We start from the raw sequence: 24,120 nt of genomic DNA, 5'->3' as shown, positions 1-24,120 counted from the left end.
GCTAAGGCCTTGTCACAAATTCACCAGCACTTACAATGGAATGACTTCCTTGAAGTAAATATATCTGCACTAGTTCGTAGTTTGAATCTTTATGGTTTTTGCACTTATTCTAAGTAACTTTGATAAAAGCGTCAGCAAAATGAAATGTAATATTTACAATAACTTGCATGAACAGGTTTGTCAAACATATTGTAATTATTGCCCTATTTCTTTAGAATATATACTGTAGGCCTACCTAAGCAAACCAGACAATGTGGTGGTTCAATAATTTTGGGTCTGAACTTCTCTTTGTTTTCCATTTAAGAGGTCAGTAGTCAGGGTCATTTACAGCAGCACCCCTGAGGCCGATGGAGTTTGCCCAGGTCAGGCAGCAGGGCTGATTACAAATGTTTATAAACCCGGAAAATAAGAACCTTAAATGACAGATTGTGTTTTTTATATGTAAAGGAAGACGTTAAATGAACTATAGCTAAAGGCAGACTCAGAGGTGCAGCGTACATCTATTCTAGTGCTGTATACATTCAATTTTAAAGTTGGTACTTTGATATGACACACAATAATATAATATACAATAAGACAATAACTCAGATATGTTTTCAAATAAAGGAGTAAATCATTAAATGCTGTCACGATAATAATGTTATTATAAGAACAGATTCAGCAGTTTGACGTGACCAGTCAAAAAGTGCCCCTTCAGGCGTTCACCTGTGTGTTTGCCAGCGAATGGACCTGTAGCAGAAGTCACACCACACCTCCACCTGCTGTCTGTGTTCACACGGGGAGATCCCGCCCTCTTTCCCAGATCATTTTCTATTGGACGGCGGGATGAGTGACTGATGCCAGTGTGGAGCACCTGGGAGTCAGTCATCGGCGGTGCTTTCAGTGGAGCTGCGTACAGGGAAACGACTACAGCAATGCGGACGAAGAAGGGGAAAACGAGGGGAATAGTCCGTTTTTTTGCAACGACCCGGCGGATCGGGGCTTTGCTTCGTCTTAAAGCATGATTTAACAGTGATTACGCCTCTAAAACCGCAAAGAAAAGGACATTTATTGGCTTGGAAGCAGCTCCGGGGCGGATATTTTCCCGACAGAAACCTTACCCAAATTCTTATTCCCAGCCCCGGTTGTTTGGAATAGTCAGCGAAAAATAATGATTGCCTGAATATATTTTTATACTGTCTTGTAGTGTTTTTTGCCAGCATCGCTTCCCATTTTCTTTTACAAACTCGCTATGGTGGACTGCCCTACCATGAGGAAGACTTTTGTGGTTCCAGACATAAAGCCCTTGGATTTGTATGACTGTACTAAAGCAAAAATATGCGCAAGTGTCGGATGGCTACTGGCAAAGTCCTACGGCAGTGCAGGTAGGTTTCAGTTTAGGATGCGGGCCCGGTGATTTATGATATGTATCGGTCGCATGAAGACCACCATCCTTGTGTTGACTAACAATGATTATATTTTGTTCAGCAGTGTGTCGAAGAGCACATGCACCTAGGGCGACTACACAGTGTGTGTATAGCTCAGCGTTTTTCAGCACAAAGAGCAGCATATGAAAGGGGGAGCATGCATGGTACGCATTTTTGTGACTCTGACACATGTCATTTGTTCTCACTCAGTGTGGTCACTTTTTAAGGTGTGTGTATAGTGTGTGTGTGTGTGTGTGTGTGTGTGTGTGTGTGTGTGTGTGTGTGTGTCAGATAAACAGGCCTTCTCCCTGGGCCCTTATCACGCTAACCCATTTTGTCGTATTTCTAGCCGCCAGGCTTCTGTCACAAATCGCAGGCTATGTATGTTTTTAATCCGGTTACACAGACGTAGCACATGGGGCGTAGATGCATTAAATACCATTCATGCGCCTCGGCGAGACAGCCCCTAGTATCCTGTGTGAACTACTGCAATTCATAACCAGGATCAAATACCTGCATGCAATAGCTCATTGTTCACTGAGTGATAATACTGACATACCATGGAAATGTGTAATTTTGTCCCACAAAATCCTAAATCAACAAAGCTCAAGAGGCGTTTCTGAAACCATCCGACCATTATGACGGAAAACATACCCCCCCAGAATATAATTTTGTAGCTATCTATCATTGTAGGATATTTATTTTAGGTTTCCCGAGACAAGGCTAGGAACAGCGTCAGTTTATGACCCTGTGTTGATAACATGTCTCCTTGTTCTAGGACCCTATCTGTTAAAGATTATATCTCACAAGGAAGACACCAAAATAGTCTGTTTGAGAAAGACATGATGACATTTATCCCTAGATTCCTTTTAACTTTGTTTTACCTGAAGAGCACACACAGTGCTCTAATGATTGTCTTGGACTGTTTGTATAGTAGTTATCCTGTCAACAAAAGACAATATGGAAAAACACTATCATTCCTGACATGAACAAACGCATATCAGTTGTAGGTTACTGGTTAAGGTTTTAGTCAGAGAATATGTTTTGGCTACAAGGAGGTGAACTTTATTTACTCTTAACACGAGTTGTGTGTTACACAATCCCAGTCAGGCCTTTGGTCCAGGACTGTAAACTGCTGCAGTCTCTATGTGCTCTGTTTAAAACCTCAACCACGCCCTCTGGTCAAAGTCACTCTCCATGCTAATATACAGGAGTATGAGGACCGAGACCATGCTGTGTATATCATATATGTGTAGTTTTATCTTTATTAACATAATTGCCTTACTCATAGTTTTCCTGCAAAGTCAAGATGACCTCATCTAGTCCCTCCCAAAGGACCCGGGAGCCGGACTCTGCTCATCCAGGTCAATTAATCTAATGTTAACAATAGGCAACATTTTTAATCTGTGAGTCTTTGTGTACTTTATGGACCACACACATGTACACATCTCTTGTCTTTATTTAGATTGAGAAATGCTAGACGGTATCTTTACATGGGAGTTTATCATGGCCTAATGACAACGATCTTTAATCTGAAGTAGTTTACCCTAAAATGAATCCATGTGCAAACATTATAATCTGAAAGCTGCTTTATAGGCTTGGACTAAAATGCCTGTCATGATGAAGAAAACATTTCAAGGCTAGAAGCAAGGAAAAGGGTACAGAATACAAAGTCCCTATGTGTCTAGCCTCTTTGGCACAATAAAACCCTTATATAGTATAAAGCTAACTATCTCCAAAACATATTTAAAAACAACCATGCCTAAGCTTAACAGTTTGTGAAATGCTAAACGGAAGAGCTGCTGCAATTATTTTGTAGTGTCCTTTAGCCAAGTAAACACAGAACCACCAGATAATGCCATCCCCACACTTCCTTGTTGGAGCAATAGAAGCACACAGTGTGGGAGTTCCTTTTGGATCCACCTAGCTACATTATGTTTGGAATTTCATAATATCATAACATTGTTAAGAACCAACTAGCATGAAATCTAATTACATGCTCTAATATATTGTAATTAGTAAGTGCTGTTTCATGTGTCACAATGTCCACATGTACTTATTGTTCTATGTATTTTAAAACTTGCATGCAAGATATTTGGCTGCTCAAATAAGAGATAGTGTCTCGTGATATTTTGTCAAGCGATGACGTATACTTTATGTATAATGTTTTCCATCACTGGAGGAAAGTGGTTCGGCAAGGGTGACGAGACTGCCCTTTAAATTTTAATTGTGACAGATGACTTGACAGATAATTTAATCAAAGTAAATGGAACCGTTTACACTGGAATGAGACCAGAAACTCTTGATTCACTAGTTTGATTGCTTGAGAAAAACATGCTCATATAAACTGACCTTGTCATTGGGATGATATATGCGAGTTCTGCTTTTTTGTAATAAATCTGTTAAAAATGTAAAACACACTTTACATAGCATATTGCCCATCTTAAACATTCACTTTGTTGTCCATCAGTCTCTCGTGGCCCTCCTTTCCTGTTGTTTTTTTTACTAGCAGCAAAAAAACAAACCACCTTGTAACTCCATGTTGCAAAATAACTATTTCTTTACCATGATCCACCTAGCTTCAAAGCTGCTTGGATCTCTCTGAAATCCTGTCGGAATGATTACTTATCCTCGCCCAGTCTTTGTAACTATGGTGAGTCAACAAAGGACAAGGACCTGACGAGGATGTTGCTTTGCTATTAATGTTTACTCAGGATGTTGGAAATCCTATTGGTTTTCTATGATACTCTTCCAGACACGGGCAAACCTCTTGATACAGTTTCGGAGTTACAGTGTGTGTTTTCGTAGTAAAGTGGTACTTTATTGTGAGAGTCATTTGACACTGAATACAGGGACAACGTAGCAGAACAGTTTACAAAGGTCTGGTTGGTAGTTAGTGTCTAACTTGACGACATTTTTTTGAGGCAGGTAATTGCTAACATGAAGACATTCTGTACTTTGTCACTCTGTCATCCAATGTTGTCTCTCAAGCACCCATAATGCAATCACACTCTCTGCCTATAGGATGTGCTTCTGTGTACACTGGCCCTCTAATGCAATTTAAACTGCTGTTACTAATGTCACAGTGGAGCACAGCCTGTGAGGATGTGTTACAGGATGCAGTCTGTTAGGGATGTCATATTCCTGGTAAGGAGACCAGTGAATGTAGGGAGATGGGAAGTGCCTTGTGTAGTGCTTAACGTTTGTTTTGTTGTGTTTTTAGTTGAGTTATTTATTAGCATTGTCTGTGTGCTTGCATGTATATTTCCAAGTTTCAGCTATTTGATCAAGGAAACATATCGGCCAATTGTTCACATTAGTTGAGGTTGCAATACATTCAAAGTGCATTGATAATTAAGAAAATGTCTTCAAGTCAGTGTTATGCACGATAAATGCATCCTTATATGTTTTACAGCTGGCTATTGAAACATGTTAAAACTAAGCAACAGTATTATTATAAATCAAACAAAACTGTCTTGCTAGTAGAGTCAACAATCTCTTCCCGTCTTGCCAGTGATGTCTAAGCTGAAGGGTTTATGTTGGTATTACCATTTCCCTAAGAACTAATGGTCACATGTGGGTAAGGTTTTAACATAGCTCTCCTCACCAGTTCAAGATTTTGGCAAACAAAACACTTCCTGCTTTGTTTTACAGTAGTGTTTAATCTTCTGTGTTTGATCTTTTTCACCACATGATAAGGGTTGTTAATAGCTCAGTTTTTCAAGAAGGATTTAGAAGTCACACTCTTATCAACACACTTATTTCTATTCCAGAATTGGTAAGAAATAACAAATAATCACCAGCTGTGATTATGGATGTTAACACTTATGCCTAACATGATGTGGGGTTTGAATTGGCTGCCATTGCTGTGCCATTTTATAAAGGAAGCTGTTACTTTGACAACCTTTTTGAAACCGAATGCTGATTGTTCCACTTAAATGTAATATGAGAAGGGCTGCGTAGAGGGTCTTGTGAAACCTTGTTTTCCCAGAGGAGCCAGCTTGGTTTATACTCTGACTGATTTCAACCAACCTTTAGTTGGATGTGTTTCTGTTGCCCTGTGTCTGTTGATTAGTGTCAGACACGTGTGGTAATGTCTGTGACATGACCAGCATGCAGGCTCAATCAGTCAATGAAGTAGAAGGACACATGGCTCCTGTTTTCAGCAAGCGATCAAGCAATGCAGGTCAGCACACATAGAAGCCAACATAGCTGCACTGACTACAGCCATGATGGCAAGTTGCATTATTTCCAGTACACTTGATTAGCTTTAGTTGTAAGTGACTCAATATTGTGTGTCATGCAAAAGTGAAAGGGTGCTATGGTCATTCCCAGTTTGCTTTTTGATGACAGAAATGTTGAATAGCTGTATTTTTAAATTATAATATGGTTTTCTTCCTGCTCAGGAAAGTAAGAGACACAGCTCAGCTACTGCAGAGAACACCTGCATGTGTTAGGGATTACGTATTTTGGTTAAAATGTACTCGGTGTACTTGCTTTAACCTCACTACTTCATAAGGGATCTTAATTCTCCCTCTCCTGGAACTTGTTAATAAACTCTGTGCACATTTTGACTTTGGTCTTCTTACTCAGGATAGTAGATACTAGGGTTGCCAGAAACTGACCATGATCAAAATCGATTATTCGGCAGCCCTGGCGAATAATAATCGATTAACATAACATAACATAAATAATAAAAAAAAAAAAAAATCGATTTTTAAAAATAATATTCGATTATGGAGACTGTAGCGAATATTCGAATAATCGAATAATCGCTGGCATCCCTAGTAGATACGAACCGACCCATAACCATGAAAGTGACAGGGGAGGGAATCACTCCAGTGAATGTTAACACACACACACTTGTGTTTGTAATCACAATATTCCCCTGGAGGTCTATTGATGTCAACACTATGGAGGCATCACATTCCTTTTAGCTTAAGGCTTCTTTTCTCTTAAGTCTACAAACTTGTTTTTTTAATTCCTCCTAATCCTTTTCGTTCTTTATGATTAGGTGTGAATGCTCCGTTTTATGATCGTTTCTATTTTTAGATGTGCAAGTTTCTAGCTTTGGTAAATTGTATGTGGGGATACACAACCTTACATTTATATTCCATTTGTTTCTGTGGCATATGTGACACAAAGTTCTCATTGATGGCCCGACTGTCTCATAGGGAAATCATGCTCATATCGATCTCTCTCATCTCACTGAGTTTGTTGCATTTGCATCCTGCTTTGCCTTCAGGGGAAGTTTTCTTTTTCCTTTTTTACACGTCATCGGGAAGTCTTTTTTTTTGTTCTTGTTTTACATGTATTGGGTAAATACGTGGAGGTGTACAGTTTTAGGGACATGTCTTAATGTTTTGAGCAGTGAGAAATTGTCGTTATAGCACACGGGAGCATATAATAAAATGGAGCATGTGTCGTGACTGACAATATAGTCGTCATAGAGTGAGAGTGAGAGACGGAAAGCAGGGCATTGTCCTGCACCTATGAAGCTTGTTTTGTTGTCTGATGTAAGTGGATCCATTACATGACTCTATAATGATACAGCAACATAGTAACACCTCCCTTGTAATGACCGCTTTGTTTCTTTGTAAAGCACAATCCCAGGACTCCTAGGTTTGTCCTTTCTCTTTTCAGGCAGACTGCTGGTATGTCAGCCTGTGAACTTTTTGTCCAAAGGCCCTTTAGCACTTATCCAATATGTTTGCACCGACAAACAAGCTTTTGAGTTTCTTCTCTGCATTGGTCTTGATGCAGAGAAACCAGTTTCACAGAAGGTGTGTCTAGCGTATGTGTTTAGGATATTGTTTTTAGGATATTGTTTGCTGTGATGGTATAGAAAAACCAGTTTGAACAGATTCTTTAATAATCTTCATCTCGTCACCAATGGAGTGTAGTAAGGCAATATATAGCACACTCTAAACTCAGACAGAATTAGAGATGTATCCTTGGCTTTTGTTCATTTTGAGGTTTCGATCAGGTTGTGGTTTTTCTTACTGATCTCACTGAGGAGATCTGAAAGGGCAATATTCACTGAAAATTTCTAAAAAAATTAAGCCAGGGGTTTAAAAAGAGGGCAGGAACGGGTGGCAGAGCATCTTGTAATCTGTAGATTCGAATCTCTGAGCTCATCATGCCCCACTGACCCTGATGCTTGCTCTGCTCTACTCAATCATATGATTATAGCTCTGGGCTGTATTCACCAGTTTTCTTAATCTGCCAAACCTGGCAGAAAGACGGTTTCCACAAAGATAAGAAAATGCTCAAGATTAACTTCTGACTGAATAAATAGAGGGACTGCTAATGAAATAAATTCCTCCCAATTTTAGAACATTTAAAACTTAACCAACACGTTGTTTGTGTTTATTATTGCCACCATTTCTTGGTTGCGCCACTGCTCAATAAACGTATCTAACTGTGTCTGTTTGTTCTTTCCCTTGGTAGAGAATGTCGCCGTTGAGCTGCGTGACCCCTTCTACTGTGACCAGTATGAGCAGGAGCACCTTAAACCCCCAGTCACGCGCCTCCTGCAGTCCTCGGAGCTTTACTGCCGGACCTACAGTCTACTACTGGGGGCTGGAGCCGAGGCAAAGCCCAAAGACAACGCCGCCCTGCTGCAGCTCCTCACTCAGAGAGGCCTAGTCTCCAAAGACCAGGACACACCAGTGACTGAAGCAGACCTCCGACACAAACCCATCAAAATGGTAAAGTTATGGGAACAGTAAACACATAGGTGATGACGGCCACCAGTCTGATATGCAATGTTGCTGGTAGTGGCCTGAATGGATCGTGTCAAGGAAATGTCAGAACTGTTATTTTGATAGAAACTGTTTATGTTTGTTTGTTTATAACCCTAAGGAGTGAATGTCTCCTCCCGTGGAACCAGATGCTCTGCTATCCAGCAAAAGGGGTGGAGTGGGCTCAGCCGTTGATATAGGGGCTTGTTTATGCTTTGATTCGAGGGATTAAAGGACATCAAAAAGACCCCAACTCATTTAGTCCTGCCCCATCCCCCTCTTTGCGGCTCCTAGCTGATCCCAGGGGATGAGTGGATCCAGCTGCCAGGACAAGAGCAGTCATAGTGAAACAAGGGATGACTACTTAAATGTCATGGTGTGAGAAGCAGGTAGAGTCTAGATTCTATAGCTGGTCCAGATCTCAACAATGGCTAAACAGTTCTGGTGTAACTTGAGATTCTGTGTTGCGAGGATTCTCTGGGCTGGCCCCGTGAAATCAAGAGAAACTGGTTTGTCCTCTTAGCTATTGACAATGTATCTCGCTCTCGCTCTCTCTCTCTCGCTCTCTCTCTCGCTCTCTCTCTCTCTCTCTCTCTCTCGCTCTCTCGCTCTCTCTCTCTTCTTCAGTCCTGAAAGTGAACATACAAATACTTTTATTTTCAAATTAGGAATCATAAAAGTCCAAAAGAAGGACTCTTAGGTTTGATGGAACATTTACTGCTTTTCTGCTTCAGCTGACTCACTAAAACTCAATTTTGATTAAATCCTACAAGAACCTCTCCCATGCTTCCTCAACATATGTAATTCAATGTCTTTTCCCCAGCACCCATCATGTTTCTTGCACATACAAACTGAAAGCTAGGCAGTAGGGAGCCGCTAGGGATCTATGTGAATAGTGTTGATGGTTGTATCACTGCTGTGTTCCGGCCACTGCAGCAGGTGGCTTAATTGTTTGCTGGAAAATGTATGCCTGCACCTGCGTCTTAACTAGATGGCATAGAAACTGTGGGACAATTATCAGTTTAACCTGATGATGTGACCATTTGAATGTTAGTTTAAGTAATATTATGATATAGCGATATCTATTATGACTGGCTTGCACTTTTATTTGTTATTTGAAACCAGAGAGGTTTTGATAGTCACAACACAGAAGTAAACCTTGACAGGGGATTTCCTTTCTGTTAATTATTACATAGTGTTACCCTTTATCTTGTACCTCTATTTCCACAAACAACAAGTATAAGTATCTATTTCAATCCTTTGCTATCCATTTCAGTCATTCAACCACCCTCCCTTTGAATCAATTAATTCAGACCTCTACAAATCCTCCTGCTAGAGGTCTGTGCAGCGCTGTACACTTCTTGTGCTTTACAAAAGAGTTCTGACAATACCATCTGCACTGACAAGTGCCGTTTTGCACCGGCAACTGCACTCAATGGCAAACAATATAAATAAACACAAGGTTTCTGTAATTTTCTCTACAACCTAATACGTGTTAAGTGATTCTTCTTTGCCACACCAACTCAGTTGTAAATCCTAACCATCAAACTCCTATTTTGGCCGTTACAGTTAATGCTGGTTTCTGTTTGCATTTTTGAGCCTTCCAGTCTTGTCTGGACTAGCACTGTAGCTACATTGTAGCAAGCAGAGAAAGTGGGTCATGCTGCAGCTGCATTAGAAGGATGGAGCATCGATGTGGGTCTTGGCCAGTGAACGGCTTTGGAGCAGCGGCAATCTGCTGCAGCACTGCGGTGTAGGCTTTACACATCCATGTGGAACAAGAGGATAACAAAGTGCATGTATATAAAAGTATGTTGAGTCATGCTCGTCGCTGACGATTTAACACAACTGCTGATTTATCAGCTAAGCTAGACACTATTGAGAATGTTTCACTTTGTTATTGAAACCTCACTCACATGATATCTTTGTGGTTCATTGCTGATATAATTATCAAATTTGGCAGATGTATGAATCCAGGGATATAAGTTTACTCTTACCCATAAACATGTCAGTACTGGCTCAGTGTGCTGCTCTAGCATCAGTGCAGAGAGTGCCAATGACCCACTCTATACAGCTAAAACGCATTTGGCTATGATCAAAGTAGGGCAAAAACACATTCATCATAGCAAGCTAACCTAGTACAGTAGTAATTATTATCTTCATCAAACTGTAAGCTTCTGCTACAGGATGAAGACACATTGTTGATTTGTCTTGCTGCTAGACCTTGAAATTCCATGGTTAGTATTTGGCTTCAAATATCCTGGAGGAAAATGGTTGGAGCTGTGTGTGATCTGGGACAAAGGAAAGTGAGTCCCATTTCCTCTGAATTGTAGGTTATATGAGAAGGTCAGGTTTAGAAGGGTGTATTTTGACATCATCATTTCAGAATTGTACTCTTTGTTTTTGTGTGCTGTTATAATATATCCATAATATTTTTAATTCGGATGTAAACATGAAGATCTGAAAGCCTAACTTTGTCACATATTTGACTTCTATTATTATTTGTTTATATGTAAAATGTGGTGGTATAATTTGCATTTTTGTGTATTGTAATCCCATGCATGCTGGGCCATAACTTTATACTTACTTGTAACAGTGAGTCAGTGGCAGCCCAATCTAGTGCCAGTGTCTTTACAATACAGAGATATCATGAGAGCAAAGCTTTGTCCACTGCACATCCTTGGAGCTAACACTGGAGCCTGCGGCTGCCTCCATCCCATAGTACTTGCTGTATATATGTGGTTGTGTGCGTGTCCTACTGGTAACTGTCCTTCTGGTGGTGGCCCGGCCCAGATTAGAGATAATCTGTCATGCAGACTAAACGTCATCATCCACGATTGGATGACATGCCAGAGATGACTATTTACTCACCCCGCACCTTATATGGCTCGCAATTTAAAACTAATATGTTCGATTTTTTGTTAGTTGAGATAGTAGAATATCAGCTGTTTTAAATACACAGAGATTGCGTTCGTTCCCACAGTGACAAAGTAAGTCATGTAGCCATAATGCAGCTAACCCTCTTCCCGGTCCCCTGTTGGTTTTGAACGGACACTGACACTTTGTCTTAAATCATACTGCTGTGTTGGCAGGCTTCTGGTCAAGTGAGCATCAGTCAGGAGCTTAGTTTAAAGTGGAAGTGACAGACTATCAGAAATGCTAACCATCATTGTAAACAATTTTTTCAGCTTTTGGCCTTTGACAATGTAAAGCTAATGTGCATTATTACTTAAACTCATCTACCGTATAATAAACAAGTTCCCCAGAGTTTAATGTGGAGATTTTCAAGACTGGGTCTCCTTGCTTAAGCATACAGTTCCTATACATATTTGTGTGCATATAACTGGTTTGTGAGAACCTCGAGTGTAAAAACCCCCTGCTGGGCCCCAGACCTGCCTGATCCCCCTGTTTGTCTCCCCCTCAGTAGGCAGGGGGATTGGGTCAGAGAAGGGGGATGGGGTTAAGTCATATTTCAGACATAATCAGATTTGCCCTCATCATAATCTCACTTAATGATCCGCAAGATGCCTTTGCCTTCTGTGCTTGACTAGGTTGTTGACACAGTTATGTAAGCAGATTTACCAAATAGAGCCATTGAGATTTATTGTGTGTTGGCAGTGTTTTGTCCTCTCTCGACTGTATCAGTTTGAGGGCTCCAACTATTTGCGGGATAGAGGTTTCCTAGTAAAGAGCCGGTGCTAAACCAGGGACACGGTGCATGGCTGCGGTCAGGCTTGTGCTCAGATGCATTGTGGGTCAGCTGGTTGGTTGTTATGGTGATCTGGCAGGCTCTGTGCAGGGTGTTTATGAGTTGCTACTCTCTCCCCTCTCATTAAGAAGACTTGTGATTAAGCTTAGCAGGCTCTCCTGGGTCTGCACTGGCAAATCCACTAGCAACCCCCCCTGCTTCCCCTCTCATTCTGATTTTTTTTGTCATGAATCAAAGTCTACTCTCTCTCTTCTGAATAAATGCTCTACAGCATGACAGGGTTGAGAGCTTTCACTAAGGTCTATCGCTTTTTTTTTGTTGTTTTAGTTTTTGTCTCCCTCCGTCACCCTGTCTCCTGTGACAATAGCTCCAACCTACGATTACACTTTATGGCTAAATCCAAAAAATGTCCCTTGAAAATGACTCCCTTAAGTCCCTTTGAGTGTTTAAAATATAGCCACTCGCAACATTAGGCAGTAGTCTGTTTCTTTTAGGACCTGCGAACAGAAATGGTTGAATCGAGATGTTTCATAATTCATAAAAAAGCTATCCAGCACCTAACAGCTCAGCCATACATTGAATGTTTACACAGATAATATGTTTTTGTTTTGATTCACACTATCACATAGGTATAACAAGTTCTATAGGTTTAGGTTTAATTTTTCGTGAGCTTGACTGCGTTATCGTAGGAGTGTATCTAATAAATTGCCCACCCTTTTGTCCTACATAACTCTATTAAAAAGACCTTTCAATATAAAGAAAGGTCATTAGTTACAGGGAAAAGAGTATCAGTAGCATCTGCACTTTTAAATGTATCGTTCTTTTAGCAAGACCTATTGTTAATATTCTGCATTGTTAATGTATATGTCTCCAAATCTGGCAGGCCTAATTAACACCTCTTTTATAAAACTGCTTACGGTCCCTTAAAATCTTCTGCAGGGCTGTTGCAAGTGTAGTTGTGTACTTAAGAAAATGGACAGGAATTGTATATCCTAATGTAGGGAATCCATACAAAATCATCTATAAAAATGATCAAATGTTTTAATACAATTACTTACAAAACAATAACTTGAATTTGCCCAGGCAGGATTGTTATTTTGTAAAATAATAATAGAATACATTTCATGGAATCATATTATGAAATCTAATTTAAATTAGTACAGAAGTACTGTATTTCAAATATTTCATCTAGAAAAAGAAAAGAGCAACATCTTTCAGAAAACCATTGTAAAATGGTCACTAAAACAAAGATGTGGCTTGCTTTGAGGAGCCCTAGTTCCTATAGCAGGCCACTTTTCAATGCTGCAGATATTCCCACTGAACAGACACATCATGTCACAGGCACACAACCACTAGTCCTAGTCTTGGCAGCAGTGTTTGGAGGGCAGGCCAGCCAGGGCCACTCAGCTCCCAGTGACTAACAGAGAGCTCTGACCAATACTATCTGACAAGCCTTTGCTGGCATCGCCCGCTCTGCCTGCCCCAGCTCCAGGGCTGCCCAGGTCAGCACTTTACATCAGGGTTGAGTAGGCAGACATGCAGACAGGGCACATGCACGCAGCTGGACCGCACCAGCCCCCATCTGGAGCAACATAAGAGGTTAGATGAAGAATGTCTAGCCTCTAAAGTGGGATTTGTAAGTCGTAAAAGGGAACAGGCACTGATTTGCACAGATTAGGCTAAAAAATGAGGGTTGGAGATTGGTGGCCCCATGCCAGGAATGTGTTGCCTGTCCTCTCTGAATTGATTAAGGCAAGGAGCTTGTTGTCAACTCATTGGGCAATAGTTAGAAGAGAAGGGCGCCCATACTCTTCAGAAGGCAAATGTATACGATCCAGATGAAGGACACAACAGTAGAAGAATACAATTAATTTAGTATGCGTGGATAATATACGGAGTAAGAGTTGGTTATGAAATCACGTCACGGGCTAATCATTTTCCCCACAAGTATTTCTAACCCTGCAGACTTTGTTAATGAGTTATGGTATTGTTGAGGCTTTCTAAAATGACAACGTTTTCCCCAGCTACAGTGATTCAAACACTGGATTAAAAGATCGACAAATAGCACAAGGGGTTGATCATGATTAAACCTAAATATTATTATATTCATTCATCATATGCACACTAAATGGTTCAACGATCTTCATCGTAAGCACGATACATTGTTCAAAGATCTGAATAATGTACATACATGTTCAGGTCGGAGTCAGACAGACGTCTAAAGTACAGTTGATTCTTGCCCTGTGGCTCAAACCGAGCATAGCTTAATAAGCTAACAGGTTTATAGAGTTAAGGTGCTCTCGCTAACTGAGCTGATGGATTTGGTGGTGCATTTTAATGTGCTCTAGCCATTAGACATGGCTCAGTAATAGTCTCTCAAGTATAAGGAAATACAATTATATCTGTTGTATTCAAATGCATGGTAATGTCATGTATGTGGAGTTTTTGTTTGATTCTTGTAAATGTATAGACAAAACAATATCTTGATTAGATGTTATAATGATAATGTTCTATGACAACAGTCCATATATACACCTAAACTGCAGAAAGTACATGAAACACCTGTTTCTTAAAGAGAATGCTGTTCATTGTTATGCTTCCTGGTGATCCAGTTGCAATGCCTCATTTTATCCCGTAGTCTGTTAAACATGAGTCATACGGACATATTTCCCTGCACAAAAGGGAAGGCAAGCAGAGCAAATAAAGGTAAAGCAGCTGAGGAATGAAAGTCCTTGTACACATGTTATCATATTACAGGATCATTGCTTATTTGACGACTTAATGATTGTACAAACACAGGTCCAAAGTTCACCCACATGTACTTTGAATGCTTGCTGGAACACTCTGTGTTTCTGCTGACTCAGCTGCCTTCTGGTGACCTCTAGGGGTTGCTGCAGGTAAATAATGGTTGTGCTGCAGTGTTCAGAGTCCCCCTCTGTTCTGCAGTGCCATGCTAGAGCAGTGAAAATGTCTGTTTCCAGCATTATTGTGTTAGCTGTAATTCATTAAAGCTGTCTAGGCTCGCTGTCCCTCGATGTAAGTGGCCCCTCCTCTGACAGTTCATCTTCCTTCTCCCATGTGATTGGTGCAGAGTGCTCATCTGGCAATGATTGATGCCCTGATGGCCGTGGGAGCCATGGAGACGGTGACTGCGGTGAAGACATGTGGTTCTGCCGATCTCCTGGGTGGAGCCTCCAGCTGGGAAGAGGCTCTGCTGCATTGGGTTAATGGGGTAAGGAGTACACCCAGCAGACACAATGATTGTTATGAATGTTCATTGTTTCCTGTCAGAAATTATTTGTTGTTTTCTAAGATTATACAATGTCTAATTAGCTAAACAATTAAGGATGCTGTCACTTATTTACACACTGTGATGTATGTATGTTTGTGCTAACTATATTGTCTTCTTGGCATGCTCTCAGATAAATCAGAAATTAATAGAACAAACTGAGGACACCCAGAGTGACACATCTCAGGCCGTTATGGAGCCCCAACCTGTTCAGCCCTCTGTAAGTATTGCATTACAAATGGTTAGCGTCATTGCTTTGTCTTGTCCTTTAAGTAAGTGGCGTCTTCACTACTCTTTCTCACTAGTCTAGTTCTTCCACTGTAGGCTTAATACCTCTCCCTCTGCTCCTATTCTCCATTTCCTTGTCTTTCTCTATTTCCTGTCCCTCCTCCTTTCTGACAGTGTCCTACTCGCTGGTACTGGAAACTTGTTCCTGTAAGTTCCTTCCTTTCCTCTAGCCCTTGTCCCCTGTCCCTCCATCCCTCCAGTGTCTCCATTAAATGTATCAGCAAATATCTGAGGCTCAGGTTTGTTTTCTTTCTCCATGTGCTGGTGTGAGAATGCTAATTTGCATCACATCCTAATCTGCATTGAAGTGCACGTAACAGCGCAGGGCGGGGCTTTGTTATTTGACACACGAGTGGTGCATGAATCACAAGTGGTACTCTAGCTTTCTTGAAACTGCCTTGCCCAACCGGTTCCTCTGGTCCATGTGCAACAGAGGTGTGTGTTTGTGTGTGAATGGCTATGGGCATTAACAGAGACAAGCTTCTAGTCAGCTGGTCTCGGCAGACAGTGGTCTGTTTGTATATGTGCTGTGGTTGTACCTGAAACCTTTTTGTCTCCTTCCCCTGCATCCTGATACTCTCACTTGTCCCACTTTCTTCCAAAGAAATCCTTCTTTCTTTACGCTCTGATTAAGTCACTCACTTTGCATCTGCCGTGTTTTTTTTTAACCCACGTTATTTTCTATACATAAGCATGACCTTTATGTGTTCTATTTTCTTTCATTCACAATGCAAATATATGTTATGACACTTTCTATGACTATTAACTCTAGTTTGGAAAAACCCGAGTTTGGTGTTGGTTGTAACATCACCTAATAAGTCAAATTTTAAAGACAAATAATAATTTTCATACAAATAGATTATGTATCTATGAATTAGTTATCCTGTTAGTGATAATCAAATGGTAGTTATTTCAACAAAATATTCATTTAGGAACACAGTGCAGTATTTCATTGTATTCTTTGTTTGTTGTTGTGTTTTTTTAGCTCCGCTACAGGAAGGATAAAATACAGTCCAAACAAAAGCCACTCTTCCCGGTGGTGAATGAAGTCAAAGATCTGTCCAGTGGTTGTGCTGTTGCTGCAGTCATACATTACTACTGCCCTGGCCTGCTAAGACTTGAAGGTACTTACATAAATGTATAACCACAAACATTTCTTTAGTACCTACTGTGTGTATGTTACTATAACACTTTTTCCCTCTCTATTGAAGATGTTTGTATGAAGGAGTCCATGCCATCAGCAGAGAGCCTGTACAACCTGCAGGTCATCCATGAATTCTGTGAAAGCTGCCTGAAGAGCTGCTGTAACTTAACATTGGAGGACATGCTGTACACCCCACAAGAGCTTAGGGTACATACATCAACACTCCTGATTGATACCCTGACACAAATATTGATTGCTGTTTTGTCTTCTTAATGCCCGATTTATTCTGTCCGACTTATTTAGCTCAACTGGCTGAGCTTCCTAGCAGAACTGCTTAGCTGGTTTGAAGTACAAAGGCCAGAATTTGTTCAGCCAATAGACCCATTGGGTAAGTGTTGCCAGCTTTGTGGCCTTTTGTAATACTGTATAATCCTACCAATAAGGTAATGCATTGATTATCTGTCACAAAGTCTAATAACTTTTTTTTTGTTAGATGGATCCACACCTGTAACACCAAATCGTTCGAGTGGCAACAGGTACAGAATCTTTCGAAATATGTTTTTGCTTTTGTAGAAGTCTGGCATATTCTTAATTTAAAATGAAGTATTGTTTCTCTGCCTTACAGCTCCTCCCCTTCCATCTTCAAGAAGCCTTTCCTTCCCATCTCTTCTCCTGCATCAGGTACATTTACAGTGTCCCTATATCATTGCATCAAACCAGTGTTTTGTACACGTTTATAATTTTACAATCTTGTTCACCTTTTAACATCAATCCTTGTTTTTTATGGTAGTTTGTGTATATATTTATTTGACTATTATTTGTGTATTGCTTCATTTGTGAATCCCTGTGTGGTGTGCATGCCTTTACGTGTCTGTGTGTGTCCCGTTGTACTCAGGATCTTTGACTCAGTCTACCTCAATGTCTCATATAGAAGGAGTTGGAAAGACATGGAGTAAGAAACCTCTCAGGTATGACTCCTTGATTCAGAACTCTATTTGTTTAATTTTTTTACTTAATTTTGCTTATTTACACTCGCCTTTTTTCTTCTTAGACGCCCTCTGTCAGCAGTGTCCTTCAGCATCCCCTTTGGCCTGGACAGTGATGTGGACGTTGTGATGGGCAACCCTGTGATAACCCGCTCTATGAGCTCAGACCAACTCAACCCAGCAGGCCAACACATGACGCGGGTGCCCTTCACTCCTCCTGAAGACCTCAGCCATTTGGTGAGCAAACCTCCTGGTCCACAGAGAGCGTCATGGTCCACCCAGTCTCCCACTATCCCAAGGGTGGCAGAGGAGAACGGCATTCCAGAGAGTGAAACGGGAGAGCTGCCAACAATTGAAGAGGCTCTCCAAATTATCCACAACGACAGCAAGATGGAGCCCCGTTTACACCCTGATGGTGCTCCTGATGGCTTTTATCTCCACTCGCCTGATGACCCTGCAAGTTCTAGACATAACATCAAATTAGCACCCATCAGCTGCTCTGCCCCTACACGCTCAGGAATTATGTACCGGCCCACTGGAGAGTCCCGGGAGTCCAATCGCACCAGAAATACCTCTGAATGCTCAAGAGATGATGACTCTGTCTTGAGAGACGGCAGTGTGGACTCGGACGCATCAGAAGACTTTCCAAAGGCCCAGTCCACTCCATCCACACCAGCTGTTAGCGCACACTCTGCCGGAGGCCATGGCAAAGAGGGGTCTGATAGCGGTGTGATGATGACCAGCTTTGCAGAACGGAAAAAGAAGCATGTTATGGATTCTCCAAAAGCCAGTGACTCCTCTCCTTCTTCTCAGCAGATGACCACTTTGGCACAAAAGTCTGATGAAAGCCCCAGCAAGAGCCCACAACTGAATAATGAAATGTCTGAGCTGGAAACTCGGCTTAAGGAAAAGCGAAAGGCTATCGAAGCCCAGAAGAAACGCATTGAGGCTATTTTTGCAAAGCACCGTCAAAGACTAGGGAAAAGTGCCTTTCTGCAGTTAAAAAAGGAGCAGTGTGAGGACGAAGGTGAGGGAGGGAATGGACATATCAGTACCTCTTCCACAGAAGAAGAGCTCTCTCGCTTGAGACTGGACGAAAAGTTAACTCAACTGGAAGAGGAAGAACAAGATGAACAGCGCCTCTCAGTGGAAGATGACGGAAATGTCAAAGGAGGACTTCAGGCAAATAAACAGATCAGTCACTCCAAAGAAAAGGCATGTCCACCAGGAGAGAAGGGCCCTGGGACTCCTGGTGAGAAAACGGTAGCTCCACTAGGGGACTATAACAATGCTGTTTCAAAGCTGACTGCAGCTCTTAACTCTCTGCAGAGTGACATGCAGCGGCTGACCGATCAGCAGAACCACCTAGTCAATAAGAAAACTCTAACTTCCAGCAACAAATCCTGGGTTATTCCACCAAGCCCTAAAACTTCAACTCCAGCCCCTACTCGTCTGTCGCGGGAATCAACCCGAGATTTAAATTCAGCCTCCTCTTCTCCCTCTCCATCCCGCAAAATTACGCACTACACCACTCCTCCTAAGTCCCCGAGAGTCCAACGTAGGGCCCAATCTGTTCCCCCTAAAAGCCCGAAACACAACCAACAAAGTCGTCCCTCCGAGGTTAAGGTCCCAACCATCTCAAGGACGATCACCGCACCACAAAACGTGGACCGAATCCCCCACCTTCGTCGTGTAAATCCCTGGCAATCCCACGACCAGACTTTGTCCTCATTCTCCATTGGTGATTCTGACGGCCAAGACGAGCTGCGGTCATCTGGACCAACTCCTGTCGTCACGCCGACACTGACCCCAATACCACCTCCTACCCCGACTCCCCGTCCAGCCACAGATGACACACTGTCAGAGGTGGGCTTCAATGACGATCATAGTATATTTAGCATGGACCTGGAGGCCGGGACCTCGCATGGTAGGAAGGAGGGGTTTGCACATGGAGGATACAGCTCTGGTGCACCATCAGAGTGCTCCTTCGAGAGTGATGTCCCTGCAGGGCTGTCGAATGGCAAACGCGGGAGCCTGATCGAGATCTCGCTGTCTGCCCTGCGAGGAGATGGGGAGGAGGAGGATGCTCTCTCTGACTCCATAAGTGAGCGGACTGAGATGGAGGCAAAAGGAGGGCTTGGTTTCTTTTTCAAGGTAGGTCACCGATTGTTATTACAAAAATGCTGTTTTTTAAGGTCAGTTCATTCATGCCTTTTTTAAATGTTATTTATTTATTGTTAGGATGACAAAGAGCGAACGGATGATGAGATGGCCCAGAGACGAGCAGCTCTGCTGGAGAAACAGCAGAAGAGAGCAGAAGAGATGAAAAGACGCAAACTTGAACAGGAAAAAGAAAAAGAATTAAAGTGAGACCTGTGTATGCACCCAAATATAGGCTGTAGCAGTATCTTACATTAGGTTTGGTCAAGTTTCGACATTACTGGAGTTTCAAGTTTTTGCAGCATAGAACTGACGATGATTTTCGATGTTCTGCTTCATTGTCCTTGTGAATTAAACACATTTTTATCATTACCTGCCTGATAAATCAAATTGAAAGTTTTACACATAAACTTTCTATGATTTTAGCAAACCTCAGTGGATGACTATTGAGGGCTGGGGGAATAAGGAGGACCGGCCCCAGACTCCAGGCACCCCCCCAGCATCAGGCACCCCACCTGGTGATGGGACGCCCCACCGCAGAGGGGACTTCACACGGCAGGAGTATGAGAGGAGACATCAGCTGAAGATCATGGAAGACTTGGACAAGGTGCTGAGGCAGAAACCCACCACGGTTCGCGGGGTCAAGAAGCAGAGGCCCAAGACTATGTTCAGAGATGACTCGGTCCTCTCTCATAGCCCTGCCAAAGGTTTAATGGGTACATATCTTTGAATCACCTAGGTCTTTGTATGCCCTTGTCCTACACACATTTTTGTTTCTCATATTTGAAATTTGCCTCCTTCTAGGCACCAGGCTGAATAAGGTGTACTCTCACTCCACCATGAACCTGTCCTCCATGGCTAACGACTTGAGTGTCAGGAAGTCTCCCAGGTAACCTGCACACTGCTGATGGCTTCTCTTTTATTGGAAAATGGGATGCACATATCCTGTGTTCTGATTGTTGAACAGAATAATCATTTTAATTCCAAAAAGGAAAAAGAGGGTCTTAAATATCATGTTGGTACATTTTCTTCGATACAATAGAGCTGGGCAATATGTCATTATAATATAAGATTAACTATGATTCAGTGGAGTAAAATGAACTGAAGAAGTACATCCTGGGGATGAAGTACACACGTATTATCTTTTCAATTTACACACTGCATCTATTGCTCGTCTGTCCGTCCTGGGAGAGGGATCCCTCCTCTGTTGCTCTCCCTGAGGTTTCTCCCATTTTTCCCTTTAAACTGTGGGTTTTCTCCGGAAGTTTTTCCTTGTACGATGTGAGGGTCTAAGGACAGAGGGTGTCGTATTGTCATACTGATATTCTGTACACACTGTGAAGACCACTGAGACAAATGTAACATTTGTGATATTGGGCTATATAAATAAACATTGATTGATTATTGCTCACTTTTTAAAATGTGTCTGTAAAAAAAATGTTTGCCAGCACCAAATGCCAGCCATAAAATATGATATGTAATTGCATACCTACTACATGTTTTCTGGTAGCTGTAATCAGTGTTATCAGGGGCAAAGGTACATGCAATACTGTTTGTCTACTGTATGTACATACAGCCTCCGATCTGACTTACCTCCATTTTACTCCTTTACTCCTAGCCATTCTTATTCTCCTTCTCGGCTAATGTCACCAAGACGAACAAGTGCTCACAACGGAGAGAAGGACTGGGAGAATGGCTCCACTATTTCATCAGCTGCTTCGATCCCAGAATACACAGGTCAGTAATTATTCAAACTTAAACTTAATTATGTTGAAATTAATAATGTAATAATTGTTTTGATGTATTTATGGAATGTGGAAATGCTGTGTTTTGCAGGACCAAAGCTTTACAAGGAGCCTAGCTTTAAGTCCAATAAGTTCATCATCCATAACGCTATCACCCGCTGCTGCATGGCCGGCAAGGTCAATGAGTCTCAGAAAAATAAGATTGTAGAGGTAAGCAGAAGTCCCCTGTAACTAGGCTATAATTGACTGTGATCTTTGTCGGCTAAACTCACCTTGAGTTTTTGTTTTGATTTTCAGGAAATGGAGACGAGCACGGCCAACCACTTCCTCATCCTCTTCAGAGATGCCAGCTGCCAGTTCCGGGCAGTTTACACCATGAACCCTGAAACTGAGGAGATGGTGCGGCTCACTGGCATCGGACCCCGGTGTATTGCACCTGAGATGGTTGAGTCCATCTACAAGTACAGCTCTGATCGCAAACAGTTCACTGCCATCCCGTCCAAAACTATGTCCATGAGTGTTGACGCCTTCACCATCCCTGGTCACTTTTGGCAAAAGCGCCCTGGAACACCCAAGAAGCTTGGAACCCCAAAATAATGTCGGTAGATGAGTAAAGGTGTGCAGAGGTGTTACTATTCAGGGAACCAACTTGATTTGGCCAGCAAGGCAGTTGTGATTGTGCAGTTAAACAATGACAGAATGACTGGTCAACATGGACGCTGAGTATAATCCAGTCAACTCTACACGCCAAGAGAAAGGGCCAGTTACTCACCCATTCAGCCAATGTATTTACAATAGTTTTCTCTTGAGGGCTTCTGATTGGCTCTGCCTCATCTACTAAGATTGTAAAATGTAATGCGAATAATCCTGTTGGGACAACAAATCCTCTTCCCTTTGCATCCTGTCTCCCACCTCATGCCTTGCCTTACCCTGGTCGTTTTTTGCAACTCTTTGTAAGAAGTAAGAAATAGAGAGGTCGACCTCACTGCCTTTGCACCGAAACACTGATGTGTGCAACAGTGTTTTGGGCCAGAGTAGTCCCCGCCCCTTTTTAATTCTGCTCGCTTTTTCCTTTTGCTGCCTTTTGTTAATTTTCCAGTGCTCACCCTCTCTCCAGTCTACACAGACAAGTGGAGCAGCTCACTGTTCAGACTGGAGATCTAAGATGAAAATGAATAAGGGGTAATGCAGCTCTCATATGAATGTAGGGCAAACACTTACCACTCACTCCATTCAAGGGTGTTCTCACTGGTTGGACTAAAAAATTAGGTTGTGGGTGGTTCCTCTTTGGGCTGCACTGGTGGTGGATACTGTTGTTGTCAATGGCTTTGCACACCGAGAGACTGCCTGTGGTCCCATAGTCCACACATCCCACTCCATTCCAACTCCTCAGCTGTAGACATCTGGATGTTTTTTTTATACTATTTTGACATGTTTTTGCTGGACAAATCGCTTCAGCCTTTGGGAGCTGAAGGAAGAATGACATTGAGACTTTTTTTCCTCTTATCATGCTTTCTAATTTTCAACATGTGATGAATTGAAATGGTATCTGAGCTGATCTTGAACAACTAAACTGGAAACATGAAGGAGTGCTTTACCATGTTTATAATTACATGGATACAGCTCTGTGTGAAAATGATAATCAATGCTGATTTAATATATGCTGATTACTCTGATTTCTTTTTGGACAATGATTTGTAAAAAGTTAGTTGACCTTTGTAAGCTACCAATAAGCTAGCCTGCTGCTTAAGCATTAGTGAGAAGTATGTTTGAGATGTGAATGAGTGTATGAGAATTGTCAAACAACTGAAAATTGAAACCTTTTGTCTTGGGATTAATAAATCCTTTAGGTCACTAGGAGTCTGTTTCCTATTAAATGATTCCCTGTTTGTGGTTTTCTTGATGAAGGATCATTCCAGACTGTCACAGCCCTCACCTTCTCAACACAGACTCCTTTATGTATAACGGGGGGAATGTAAGGCGCCAATGTAAAACACTTTTTTTGCCAGTGAGTCCAAGCTGTTTGGAAAAACACTTGACCCTGCACTTGTTTGTAATCAGGTCAATATTGCTACATAACCTGTGGTCATTTGGTCTTGTTCCCTTAATATGCAGTCTTTAGCACTACAGCAGCTGCCGTGGTGCAGCTGGCTTCTTCACTGACTGCCTCCACCAAATGTTATTGTTTGAATGAGATTCCAGTACAGATGTGGGGGGAAAAAATTGAGAGCCACACCTATAGGGAAAAAAAGATGATTGAGTGTGGAGGCGTGCACATGGACTTAGTGGATGTTTGTATTTATAAGTTTGTAAAGAGTAGTATGTGGTAGGTAAACACTATAATTTGATTCTGTGCAATTATCCCTTAAGAAATCCCCACGTCCCCCAGAGATGTATTTATTTGGTTTGCATTAGATATTTAGTTTCAGGTTCCACTTGTGTCTTTTTTGGTTAAGGTGGTAAGTCTCTCATTCATTTAATATAAGTTGTCATAACATTTATGTTTTCTTTCTCTTCTGTTTCCAAAATCTGTGCCAGCACATTATGTATGATCATTTCATAAATTGACTATCCTTGTCAACTGGACCAGACCAATAAAAACCCTTTTAAATCATCATCTATGTTTTGTCATTCTCATGTTTATTTTCCC

General features: G+C 41.7%; 1 protein-coding gene across 7 annotated transcripts; it reads left to right on the top strand.

Annotated features, from left to right (window-relative positions):
- The first annotated feature begins 823 nt into the window (after nucleotides 1-823).
- camsap3 (calmodulin regulated spectrin-associated protein family, member 3) lies at nucleotides 824-24,089 on the top strand. 7 transcript variants are annotated; one of them, XM_034088534.2, is made up of 18 exons: nucleotides 824-1,364; nucleotides 7,857-8,116; nucleotides 14,950-15,090; nucleotides 15,281-15,367; nucleotides 15,550-15,582; nucleotides 16,421-16,559; nucleotides 16,647-16,786; nucleotides 16,883-16,967; nucleotides 17,073-17,115; nucleotides 17,205-17,260; nucleotides 17,514-17,547; nucleotides 17,631-19,719; nucleotides 19,807-19,931; nucleotides 20,152-20,441; nucleotides 20,530-20,614; nucleotides 21,344-21,462; nucleotides 21,562-21,680; nucleotides 21,768-24,089. In XM_034088534.2, the coding sequence occupies exons 1-18, from the start codon at nucleotides 1,232-1,234 to the stop codon at nucleotides 22,065-22,067; spliced, it is 4,278 nt and encodes a 1,425-aa protein (XP_033944425.1). In that variant the 5' UTR covers nucleotides 824-1,231; the 3' UTR covers nucleotides 22,068-24,089. The 7 variants fall into 7 exon arrangements, with proteins under 7 accessions (XP_033944425.1, XP_033944422.1, XP_033944418.1 ...); XM_034088531.2 differs by having other exon boundaries at nucleotides 17,184-17,260; nucleotides 17,511-17,547; XM_034088527.2 differs by having other exon boundaries at nucleotides 17,184-17,260; nucleotides 17,475-17,547.
- Nucleotides 24,090-24,120: the final 31 nt, after the last annotated feature.

Source organism: Pseudochaenichthys georgianus, chromosome 8 (assembly GCF_902827115.2).
Source record: "Pseudochaenichthys georgianus chromosome 8, fPseGeo1.2, whole genome shotgun sequence".
Lineage (NCBI taxonomy): Eukaryota > Metazoa > Chordata > Actinopteri > Perciformes > Channichthyidae > Pseudochaenichthys > Pseudochaenichthys georgianus.
This window is presented reverse-complemented; position numbering and strand designations above follow the sequence as displayed.